We start from the raw sequence: 12,212 nt of genomic DNA, 5'->3' as shown, positions 1-12,212 counted from the left end.
GGTAGCCAGAGGCCAGCAGCAGCCTGCCTTCATCAGCAAGGGTCTGGCCAGCATGATCAGGGGAGTGATTGCCTCCCTAGACTAGGCACACCTAGAGCTGACACCTAGAGGTTCAGATTAGGGCCTCTCACTCCAAGGAGGACACTGAGGGGCTGGAACAAGAGCAGAGAGGGGCAGTGCAGCTGCTGAAGGGTCTGGGGAAGAGGTCTGCTGAGGAGCAGCTGAGGGAACTGGGGGTGTTCAGCCTGGAGAAAGGGAGGCTGAAAGGAGGTTGGAGCCAGGTGGGGCTTGGTCTCTTTTGCCCAGGAGCAAGGGACAGGACAAGAGGAAATGGCCTCAAGTTGCCCCTGGGGAGGGTCAGGTTGGAGCTGAACAATTTCTCCCCCTTGGGGGCCTGGCCCAGGCTGCCCAGGGCAGAGCTGGAGTCCCCAGCCATGGAGGGGTGTCAGGGCCATGCAGATGTGGTGCTGAGGGCCTTGGCTTGGTGGTGCCCTGGCAGTGCTGGAGTCCCCAGCCATGGAGGGGTGTCAGGGCCATGCTGATGTGGTGCTGAGGGCCATGGCTTGGTGGTGCCCTGGCAGTGCTGGAGTCCCCAGCCATGGAGGGGTGTCAGGGCCATGCTGATGTGGTGCTGAGGGCCATGGCTTGGTGGTGCCCTGGCAGAGCTGGAGTCCCCAGCCATGGAGGGGTGTCAGGGCCATGCTGATGTGGTGCTGAGGGCCTTGGCTTGGTGGTGCCCTGGCAGTGCTGGAGTCCCCAGCCATGGAGGGGTGTCAGAGCCATGCTGATGTGGTGCTGAGGGCCTTGGCTTGGTGGTGCCCTGGCAGTGCTGGAGTCCCCAGCCATGGAGGGGTGTCAGAGCCATGCAGATGTGGTGCTGAGGGCCTTGGCTTGGTGGTGCCCTGGCAGAGCTGGAGTCCCCAGCCATGGAGGGGTGTCAGAGCCATGCAGATGTGGTGCTGAGGGCCTTGGCTTGGTGGTGCCCTGGCAGAGCTGGAGTCCCCAGCCATGGAGGGGTGTCAGGGCCATGCAGATGTGGTGCTGAGGGCCATGGCTTGGTGGTGCCCTGGCAGTGCTGGGCTCATGGTTGGGCTCCCTGATCCTCAAGACCTCCTTGAGCCACAAGGATTCTGTGCTCCAAGGAGGGGCTGGAGGGAAGGAGCTCAAGGTCCTCAGCTCCCAGTGCAAGCTGTGATTTGAACAGGAAGGGAAGATGCTCAGCAGGTTTGCTCTGTAGGGTGGTACTGGGTGATCTGAAAGGGCTTTCTTCCACCCTGAGCTCCTCCATGATCCCATGATGTGTGTCTCTCCCCACAGCCTGTCAGGAGGCAGTCCCTGACTCCACCATCACCCAACACCATCACCTGGGAGGAGTACATCTCTGCTGAGAATGGCAAGTGAGTGCCTGCTCTGCTGACAGCAGCTTCCACACCCCCTGAGATCAGGGCTTTGGCCCTGTGGGGCTCTGGGGGTGGGGGTTGGGTTGTGGGGCTTTCTTTGTGTGTTGTCTGCTCTTTGGGTGCTTTACAGAGTACAGAATCAGCCAGGCTGGAAAAGACCTTTGAGATGATCAAGTGCAAGCTCTCACCCAGCACCATCTGAGCAGCTGAACCATGGCTCTGGGGGCAGTGGCTGACAGCAGCTGAACAGGAGCCAGCAGTGTGCCCAGGGGGCCAAGAAGGCCAAGGGCATCCTGGCCTGCAGCAGGAGCAGTGCGGCCAGGAGGAGCAGGGAAGTCATTCTGCCCTGTGCTCAGCACTGCTCAGGCCACACCTGGAGTCCTGTGTCCAGTTCTGGGCTCCTCAGGTCAGGAAAGATGTTGAGCTGCTGGAAGGTGTCCAGAGAAGGGCAAGAAAGCTGGGGAGGGGTCTGGAGCACAGCCCTGGGAGGAGAGGCTGAGGGAGCTGGGGTTGCTTAGCCTGCAGAAGAGGAGGCTCAGGGGAGACCTCATTGCTCTCTCCAACTCCCTGAAGGGAGGTTGTAGCCAGGTGGGGGTTGGGCTCTTCTCTTGGGCAAGCAGCAGCAGAACAAGAGGACACAGTCTCAGGCTGTGCCAGGGGAGGTTTAGGCTGGAGGTGAGGAAGAAATTCTTGCCAGCAAGAGAGATTGGCCACTGGGATGTGCTGCCCAGGGAGGTGGTGGAGTCCCCATCCCTGGAGGTGTTGAGGAAGAGCCTGGCTGAGGCACTTGGTGCCATGGCTGAGTTGCTCAGATGGTGCTGGGTGAGAGCTTGGGCTGGATGCTCTCTGAGGTCTTTTCCAGCCTGGCTGATTCTGTATTGTGTAAAACTGAGTTAAAACCCCCTGACTTCTTTCCCCCCCTGCAGAGCTCCTCACCTGGGCAGAGAGCTGGTGTGCAAGGAGAGCAAGAAAACCTTCAAGGCCACCATAGCCATGAGCCAGGAGTTCCCCTTGGGCATCGACTCGTGAGTGACAGCTGGCAGCCAGCTCTGCTCCCCAGGCCTGCTCAGATGCCTGTGTGAGCTGCACAGGCCTCTGGCTCACAGCAAGGGCAGCTTGGCACCACAGAAACCTGGGAAGGAAGTCACCTGGTCACATTGTCACCTTGCTGCTGGAGTGCCTCTGGCTGGAAGAGCCCAGTGCTTATCTCACTTGATAAGGGCAGAGAGTTGCTCAGGTTTATCATTAACTTAGCACTGCAGGATTCCCTGAGGCCAGAGTGATGTCCTCAGCACTGCAGGATTCCCTGAGCCCACAGTGATGTCCTCAGCACTGCAGGACTCCCTGAGCCCACAGTGATGTCCTCAGCACTGCAGGATTCCCTGAGCCCACAGTGATGTCCTCAGCACTGCAGGATCCTCTGAGCCCACAGTGATGTCCTCAGCACTGCAGGATCCTCTGAGCCCAGAGTGATGTCCTCAGCACTGCAGGACTCCCTGAGCCCACAGTGATGTCCTCAGCACTGCAGGATTCCCTGAGCCCAGAGTGATGTCCTCAGCACTGCAGGACCCTCTGAGCCCACAGTGATGTCCTCAGCACTGCAGGACTCCCTGAGGCCAGAGTGATGTCCTCAGCACTGCAGGACTCCCTGAGCCCACAGTGATGTCCTCAGCACTGCAGGACTCCCTGAGCCCACAGTGATGTCCTCAGCACTGCAGGACTCCCTGAGCCCACAGTGATGTCCTCAGCACTGCAGGACCCTCTGAGCCCACAGTGATGTCCTCAGCACTGCAGGACCCTCTGAGCCCAGAGTGATGTCCTCAGCACTGCAGGACTCTCTGAGCCCACAGTGATGTCCTCAGCACTGCAGGACCCTCTGAGCCCACAGTGATGTCCTCAGCACTGCAGGACTCTCTGAGCCCACAGTGATGTCCTCAGCACTGCAGGACCCTCTGAGCCCACAGTGATGTCCTCAGCACTGCAGGACTCTCTGAGCCCACAGTGATGTCCTCAGCACTGCAGGACTCTCTGAGCCCACAGTGATGTCCTCAGCACTGCAGGACTCCCTGAGCCCTGTAAATCAGCACAGAGCTCTCAGGTTCCTCATCTCCCTGGAGCAGGGGGTGTGACACCAGGAGCTTCAGGCTGTGGTGTGCAGTGAGGCCAAGTCCAGATCTTGGACCCCTGAGGCAGTATGGAAGATTCACAGCCCCTCAGAGGGGGCTGGGAGGGAAGGCACCTTACAGTTCTGCCATGGGCAGGGACACCTCCTGCTGGAGCAGGCTGCTCCAGGCCTCATGGCAGGGAGCACTGAGAGCTGAGTGTGAGGGTGCTGGTAGTGAGGCTCTGAGGTGACAGCCCCCTGGGTCCCAGCATGCTGGGGGCTGGGAGGGACCTCTGGGGATCATCCAGCCCAAGCCCCTGCTCCAGCAGGGCAGCCACAGCAGCTTGCCCAGCAGCACAATGCCCAGCTGGCTTTGGGAGCTCTCCACACAAGGAGACTCCACAGCCTCTCTGGGCAGCCTGCTCCAGGCCTCCAGCCTCACAGCAAAGGAATCCCTCCTGCTGTTCAGAGCCCCCTGGGATCCAGTGATCCTGCTGCTCAGAGCCCCAGGCAGCCTGGCCTGCAGTGGTAGCAGTGATGGGGCATGTCCTGCCCCTCTGGGCCCCCTGGGTCAGGCTCTCCTCACCCTCCTCACCTTCCCTCCAGCCTCAGTCTGCCTTTGAGTTCACACCATGCCCCCTTGTCCTGTCAGAGCAGGCCCTGCCCCCAGCTCTCTGCTTGGTGCCTGCCATGCTCCTGGTGTCCTGTTTCAGTCACTGAGCCTTGGGTGGGAGGAGTGGGCACTGAAATCTCTTCTCCTTTGCAGGTTGTTGAATGTTTTAGAAGTCATTGCACCCTTCAAGCACTTTAACAAACTTAGAGAATTTGTGCAGATGAAGCTCCCTCCAGGCTTTCCTGTCAAGTTGGGTAAGAGAATGACCACAGCAGCCCCCTGAGGCTTCCCATTGCCCACACCAGTGTGGTGATCCATGCAGAGTGTTCACAGCTGGGCTTTGGGGCAGGCAGTTGTCTTGTGTGAGAGCTTCTTGCTGTAGCTTTCAGGAGCACAGCATGCTGGGGGTGGGAAGGGACCTCTGGAGATCATCCACTCCCACCCCTGCTCCAGCAGGGCACCCCCAGCAGCTTGCCCAGCAGCACAATGCCCAGCTGGCTTTGGAAGCTCTCCACACAAGGAGACTCCACAACCTCTCTGGGCAGCCTGCTCCAGGCCTCCAGCACCCTCACAACAAACAAGTTTCTCCTCCTGGTCAGATGGAACCTCCTGGGCTCCACTTTGTGCCCATTGCCCCTTGTGCTGTCCCTGGGCACCACTGAGCAGAGTCTGGCCCCATCCTGTTGTCTCCCACAGGTCCTTTATCTCTTGCTGAGCATTGCTCAGCTCCCCTCTGGGGCTGCTCTTCTGCAGGCTCAACAGCCCCAGGGCTCTCAGCCTTTCCTCCTTCCAGAGCTGCTCCAGGCCCCTCAGCATCCTTGTATCCTCCCCTGGACTCTCTGCAGCAGTTCCCTGTCTCTCTTGACCTGGGGAGCCCAGAACTGGCCCCAGGACTCCAGCTGTGGCCTCCCTAGGGCAGAGCAGAGGGGCAGGAGAACCTCCCTTGAGTGCTGGCCACTCTCTTCATGTACCACATAAGACCATTGGCTTCTTGGCCACAAGGGCACATAGCTGGTTGAGGGTGACCTCCTTGCCCACCTGCACTGCCAGGCCCTTCTCTCTAGCAGATCAGATCCCAAACCCCTCCCAATCCCTAGCTGCCAGGGGGCATTGTTTGCACCCTGTGTTCTTCTGCTCTTCAGAGCAGAATGGTTTGGGTAGGAAGGGACCTGAAGGAGAGGAACCAAATGAAGTTGAACAAGGGGAAGAGCAGAGTCCTGCAGCTGGGGAGGAAGAATAAGCTGCAGCAGGACAGGCTGGGAGGGGATCTGCTGGAGAGAGCCCTGTGGAGAGGCACCTGGCAGTGCTGGTGGATCACAACTCATCCATGGGACACCAATGTGCCCTGGGGGCCAAGGAGGCCAAGGGCATCCTGGGGGGCATTGAGAAGAGTGTGTCCAGCAGAGCCAGGGAGGTTCTCCTCCCCCTCTGCTCTGCCCTGCTGAGACCTCACCTTGAGTGCTGTGTTCAGTTCTGGGCTCCCCAGCTCAGGAGGGACAGGGATCTGCTGGAGAGGCTCCAGGGGAGGCTACCAGGATGCTTAGGGGACTGCAGCACTGCCTGGGGAGGAGAGGCTGAGGGTTCTGGGGCTCTTTAGTCTGGAGAAGAGAAGACTGAGAGGGGATTTAATCAATGTCTATCAATAGCTGAGGGCTGGGGGTCAGGAGGGAGGGGACAGGCTCTGCTCACTTGCTCCCTGGGACAGGACAAGGAGCAATGGATGGAAGCTGCAGCACAGGAGGCTCCACCTCAACACAAGGAGGAACTTCTTTCCTGTGAGGGTCCCAGAGCCCTGGAGCAGGCTGCCCAGAGAGGTTGTGGAGTCTCCTTCTGTGGAGCCTTTCCAGCCCCATCTGGATGTGCTCCTGTGTGACCTGTGCTGGGTTGTATGCTCCTGCTCTGGCAGGGGGGCTGGGCTGGATGATCTCTTTGGGTCCCTTCCAACCCCTGACATCCTGTGAGCCTGTGATCATCTAGTGCCAGCCCCTCCAGGGGCAGGGGCCCTGCAGTGCTGGGGCAGGCTGCTGCAGGCCCCTGCAGTGCTGGGGCAGGCTCTGCAGGCCCCCCTGTGCTGGGGCAGGCTCTGCAGGCCCCTGCAGTGCTGTCTTTGTGCTTCCTCTGCAGACATCCCTGTCTTTCCCACCATCACAGCCACTGTGACCTTCCAGGAGTTCCGCTACGACGAGTTCGCCGACTCCATCTTCACCATCCCCGAGGACTACAAGGAGGACCCCAGCCGCTTCCCCGACCTCTAACCCCCTGGGAGGAGGCTTGGTGCTTGAATGGCCAGCCCCAGCCTGCCAGGGGGACACAGCAAGCAGACCCACCCAGCCCACTGGTAGAGGTAGCAGAGTGGGTCCTGGAGGAGGGGCTGGACCGCGTGGGCCGGCGGCCGAGGGAGCGCTGCTCCGGCCGCGGCCGTGCTGAGGCCGGCGGGGGGCAGCTCACCCAGGGCCTGACCGGCAGCAAAGCCTCCTTGACCCTCTCCTTCAACACTTCCACATCCAGCAGTGCAGGGGGGGCTGCTCTGCCCCCTGGGTGGCCCTGAGGACACCTCTGAGAGGCAGGAGGCCTGCTGAGGCCTTTCACGAGGCTGTTGTTACCGTTTGTCGGTGACACGCAGCGGAAGCAAACCCAAGCAGATGCAGAGCGCCCTTGGACCCTCAGCATCCCACTGGAAAGGCCCTGCCTGGATCCTGGGCCCTCTCCACCACCTCCCATCCTGCAGCTGGCCTGGATCCTGGGCCCTCTCCACCACCTCCCATCCTGCAGCTGGCCTTCAGCTGACTAAGTGCTCCCTCCTCTGAAGCTGTGCTCTTGGGGAAGGGTCAAGCTCTGGCCCCTTGCTGTGGTTGGGACGGTGGTTTTGGAGCTCTCTTGGAAGGAGGGAATGCCTTCTTCTGGAGATGAAGGAACCAAATGGTGACCATGGAACAGCCCTCCAGCAGCAGCACCTGTCCTGCAGGGAAGCAGCTCCCTCCTCCAGCACCTCTCTGCTAGCCATGGTGGTGCTGGCCATGTCTCTGAGCCTTCCATTTCTTCTCTCAGCTGCTCCTTTGAATCATCTCTTTTGTTAGCTCAGCACTTCCAACCTCTTCATCCTGCTTTGGCAGGTGTGTGCCCCCCATGCCCATGGCACTGTGGTGGTAGCATGCTTGGAGGGCCACTGGCTGGGAATGACCACTCCTGGTCTTTTGCTCCTCTTCACCTGGGAGACCTGCTCCAAACTGCTTGAGGTCAGCGAGGTCGTCCTGAGTTGGTGGCCAGCAGCCAGTCAGACCCATGGGGCAGGTCTAAGGAGCCACCAGAACAAGAAGCTGAAGCCCTCAGTCTCCACAGAAGCAGCTCCTGCTGTTCAGCTCATTGTGCTGCAGCTGGAAGGGGGCTCAGGTTGGAAGGGTTCAGCTCCCAAGTGCTTGAGATGTCCTCAGATTCAGTTCCTTCCTCTTCATGTTGTGACTCAAGTTGAGCAGTTCTGCTTCAGTGCTTTGGCTCCCTGGGCTTCTCATTCCACCTCCTCCTCTGACCAGACTTCCTCCTCTGACCAGACCCCAGCTCTTTTGGGGCTGGTTAGAAGGAATGTGTGCAAGAGGCTCCTGGTGCTATTTGGCTGAAGATCCAAGTGCTGTGCTGTGGTTGGACAAACCTGTAAATACCTTCAGGACCATCAGCTTTGTACACTGTCCTCCTACCCCTTCCCTTCCTGCTCATCACTCAGTTCAACATCCAAGGCTCTAGGGAGGAGTCCCAGCAATGCTTGGGCAAAGCAACCACCCCAGCAGGACAGGGTGGAGGTGGCTGGTGGTGAGGCAATAACAGCTGACCCAGCAGGACATGGAGCTCCATGCCTGCAGCAGATGTTCCTTCCAAACTCCTGGCATCCAGCAGCAGCAGACCCCAAGAGGCTGCTCTGGAGAAGACAACATCCACTTGGTCACTGGAGCCCAACCCAAGGCTGTCAGCAGAGCCCACGGGGCAGGGAGCTGAGGCTGAGCCTCTTCCAGTGTGGCTCTGAGCTGGCCAGGTGAGGTGTGGTGGCTTTGCAGACTGTGATCCATCAGCAGCAGACCCCAAGAGGCTGCTCTGGAGAAGACAACATCCACTTGGTCACTGGAGCCCAACCCAAGGCTGTCAGCAGAGCCCACGGGGCAGGGAGCTGAGGCTGAGCCTCTTCCAGTGTGGCTCTGAGCTGGCCAGGTGAGGTGTGGTGGCTTTGCAGACTGTGATCCACACCCTGGAAACAGCTCCAAAATCCAGCTCTGGGGGCAAGAAGCAAAGGGAAGTGTGGGCCTGGAGCTCCTCCTGAAGTACTGTGTCAGCAGCAGATGGTGGCCATGGGCCAGGAAGGAGAGCACTTGTTCTGCCAGGCCACTCTGAGCTCCTCAAGGGTTTCCCAGCTGTGCCAGCAGCAGAGGGCACCCAGCTCCTGCTCCTCCTCGGGCACCACCAAGATCCTTCTAGGGAGAAACCAGGCTTGAATGTATGGAGAGGCCAAAGGAGCCTCCTGGTGCTGGAGGGCAGGGTCTGGTGCTGGAGGGCAGGGTCTGGTGCTGGAGGGGCCAAGCTTGGGCTGCTCCTGTCACAGAGGCATGCTGGAGGAGGGGATGTTCTGTGTGCTGCTGCTGCAGGAGGCCTCAGCTGCTCAGGACTGTCACCAGCCACAGGCTTCTCCTCCAGGGGAATGCTGGACATCCTTTTGCTCCATATTACAGGAGGGAAGACCCCCAGGGGGGTTGTGTGACCCTGGGGGCTTGGGTCCTCCAAATCCTCATCAGAGCCTGGTGAGAGGGGAGGCAGCATTGTGCAGCTGGAGAGAAGTGGGACCATGGGGGGCTGCTGTGCAGCCCCACCTGAGAGCAGAGGGTTCTGTCCAGCTCCAGCTGCCTGCAGCTACAGCCCACAGCCTCTTCTGGGGGTCACTGAGAGCTTTGACCACCCACTGCAGCCCCTCAGATGTTCTCTGGGGTCTCCCCAGACTCCCAGCTGGGGGTTTGAGCCTTCCTGATTCCCCAGCTCCCAGCTTTGAGACCTGCAGCAGCTTTCCAGAGGGGGTTGCTGTGGGGAGGTGTGCTCAGCCTGGCAGTGGCAGCAGAGAAGGGTGGGCACAGCCCTGGGGGGCTGGCATCTCCTTACAGCAGTCTGGTGAGCAAACCCTGCTCTCTCTTGTCTCCCTCTGGGGCTGAGTGATCCAGGTTGTCCTTCCCAGTCCAGGGAGCATTGCCACATCCCTCTGACAGCTTCCTGGTTGAAGACCTAGTGAACCTTTTCTCCATCCTTCCACCTTTGGGTGATGTCTTCTGTCTGAACCATTCCCAGCAGTGTGTCTTGAAGCTTCAACTCACAGGAGGTCAGGGGTTGGAGGGGACCCAAAGAGATCTTGAGTCCAACCCCTCCCTGCCAGAGCAGGACCATACAACCCAGCTCAGCTCACACAGAAACATCCAGATGGGGCTGGAAAGGCTCCAGAGAAGGAGACTCCACAACCTCTCTGGGCAGCCTGCTCCAGGGCTCTGGGAGCCTCACAGGAGAGAAGTTCCTCCTTGTGTTGAGGTGGAACCTCCTGTGCTGCAGCTTCCATCCAGTGCTCCTTGTCCCAGGGAGCAAGTGAGCAGAGCCTGTCCCCTCCCTCCTGACCCCCAGCCCTCAGCTATTGATAACCATTGATTAAATCCCCAATCAGTCTTCTCTCCCCAGGCCCCTCAGCCTCTCCTCCCCAGGCAGTGCTGCAGTCCCTTCAGCATCCTCAGAGCCCTCCCTAGGACTCTCTCCAGCAGATCCCTGTCCCTCCTGAGCTGGACACAGTATTCCAGGTGAGCTCTCACTAGAGCACAGTAGGAGAGGAGAAGCTCCCTGGATCTGGAGAGAGACTTTGGAGGATGGCTTCCTGCTGGGAAGCCATCAGCCAGAGGGACACTTAGGCTGAGCCCACCCTGGGGATTCATGTGGTGGAAGCCCCAGTCAGGAGCTGTGAGCCCAGCACTGGGGGGGAGGTGTTGGTGGTGGCCACAGCTGTGCTGTGAGCCCGGGGTCCTGCAGTGCCTGTGAGCTCCTGCTCAGCTCTCTCTTGGACACTGAGCCAGCAGAACTCTGCTTGAGGCCCCCTTGGGTGCTGAGGGAAGGTTTGGGCCCCTGGAGGTGGTCTTAGAGACCGAGCAGCACATCAGCTTCAGCTGCTCCCTTGGGGCTGTGCAGGTGGAGAGCCCTCACTGCAGGGAGCCAGCCTGGAGGGCAGGGCAGCTGGGAACCAAAACACCTGGACTCGCCCATGGGCCCCAGGTGGGCCCAGAACCAGCTTCACCTTTGTGGTTAAGATGAAAAAGGGAGGCTGGGGGAGAGCCTTCCCCCCCTTCAGCTGCACTTGGACACTGGGCTGTGCTTGAGGTGAAGCTCCCAGGGGTTGCAAGGTGCACAGCAACACCATGGGGGCCTGAGATGAAGCTGGCAGCAGACACAAGGGGCACAGGGACCCCATGGTGGTCCTGGGGGTGAAGGTGACAGTGATGTGCAAGTGGAAGAGGAGGAGCCTCTGCAGCAGGGCTGGGGGAGATGCCACCTCAGGGCAGAGTCTGGGGCATTGTTTCCTGCTCTCACCACCTCCCTGGTGGCCACAAGCTCTTCAGCCAGCAACTAAAACCCAACCATTAACTCTGGTGCCCTGAAGCAAGATGCTGTGGCACAAGCAGCCCTGGGTGGTGTTACCTGTGGTGCCCTGAACCAAGATGTGGCAGAAGCAGCCCTGGGTGGTGTTACCCAACCACATCGCTTCACTGGTCTTCCAAACCCCTGCTTTAACCTCTGGCAAAGGGAATGTGCTGATCTCCTCCTCCTCCTCCCACGGAGCTGCTGCTCCCCACTGTCCTCTTCCCTTCATCCTCCCGAGCCCCATCCAGGTCCCACTGGAACCTCCCCTCCTGCAGTCGCCAGTGGAGGCCAAGCTCTGGTTTTTAAGCTGGTTTTTCTTAGGTTCTGGGTTCATCCTCCACCTGGGAGGGTTTCCTCCCCACCTTCTGGAACCCCTGGTAACAAAGCTCCTCTAATGCTGCAGTTCCACCTTCTCCTTAACAGTTTGGTAACGATCACAGACCCCCCACAGCCCTTCCCTGGCCGTCCTGATGGAGCTGGGCCCAGCAGGGGGCCCTGCCTGCCCCAGCCCCGGTCCATGTTTTTATTCCCCACCCCCTCACTAATTGTTGGGGTTTGGTTGTATCATTTGTTAGAATAAAGACCAAAATGCTCTGATTCTCAGCTGGCTCCACCTCTGGCAAGCCAAGGGCTGACTTTCTCCTCTGGGGCTCTTCTGGCTGTGGCCTCTGAGGAGAGGTTCCAGGGGAGGGGAGGGGCTCACAACATGACCCTGCTCCCCAAAAGGCATCTTCTGGTCATACCTGTGCCTCGGGTTCTGCCTCACCCCCCAGAGGCCATGTGCAGGACAGCACAGAGGGGATGGAGTGGCTCCAGAGAGGCAATGGCCTCCAGCCCCTTCCCCACCTTCAGTGCCCTGCTCCAGCCCCACAGTGGCCTTGGAGGGCAGAGCTCACAACTGCAGCCAGAGCAGAGGGAAGGAGCACAAGGTTGCTGCTCCTGCTGCCTTCTCCAGAGCAGACTCGGGAGCCTGGGGGCAGAGGCTTGGGAAGGAGCCTAGAGGTGGGAGGCCCCCAGGGAAGTCGCTCTGGTGTGGGGGGAGGCGCCCAGGGAGGCTGCTCCAGGGGCAAGAAGCTCCCAGGGAGGCTGCTTTAGGTTGGGGAGGCCCCAGGGAAGGCCTCTCTGGGACAGGGGGAGAATTACAATAGAATGAGAATAGAATTAACCAGGTTGGAAAAGACCTCAGAGATCATCCAGTCCAACCTCTCACCCAGCACCATCTGATAACAAAACCATGGCACCAAGTGCCTCAGCCAGGCTCTTCCTAAACACAAACAGGGATGGGGACTCCACCTCCTCCCTGGGCAGCACATCCCAGTGGCCAATCTCTCTTGCTGGGAAGAATTTCTTCCTCACCTCCAGCCTAAACCTCCCCTGGCACAGCTTGAGACTGTGTCCTCTTGTTCTGCTGCTGGGTGCCTGGGAGAAGAGACCAACCCCCAGCTGGCTACAA

At 59.7% G+C, this 12,212-nt stretch overlaps 1 protein-coding gene across 1 annotated transcript in view; it reads left to right on the top strand.

Moving 5' to 3' along the window:
• The window catches only part of ANKRD13C (ankyrin repeat domain 13C), a 34,677-nt gene extending 28,239 nt beyond the window's left edge, over nt 1-6,438 (top strand). The window contains exons 10-13 of the mRNA XM_054165233.1: nt 1,318-1,397; nt 2,327-2,425; nt 4,271-4,371; nt 6,242-6,438. Coding sequence (XP_054021208.1) covers nt 1,318-1,397; nt 2,327-2,425; nt 4,271-4,371; nt 6,242-6,372 — 411 coding nt within the window. The 3' untranslated portion in view covers nt 6,373-6,438. The remainder of the gene's footprint in view (nt 1-1,317; nt 1,398-2,326; nt 2,426-4,270; nt 4,372-6,241) is intronic.
• The last annotated feature ends 5,774 nt before the right edge of the window (nt 6,439-12,212 follow it).

The sequence above is a fragment of the Dryobates pubescens genome, chromosome 11, assembly GCF_014839835.1.
Source record: "Dryobates pubescens isolate bDryPub1 chromosome 11, bDryPub1.pri, whole genome shotgun sequence".
NCBI classification, from domain to species: domain Eukaryota; kingdom Metazoa; phylum Chordata; class Aves; order Piciformes; family Picidae; genus Dryobates; species Dryobates pubescens.
Note: the sequence above shows the minus strand (reverse complement) of the source record. Positions and strands in the feature narration are given on the sequence as shown.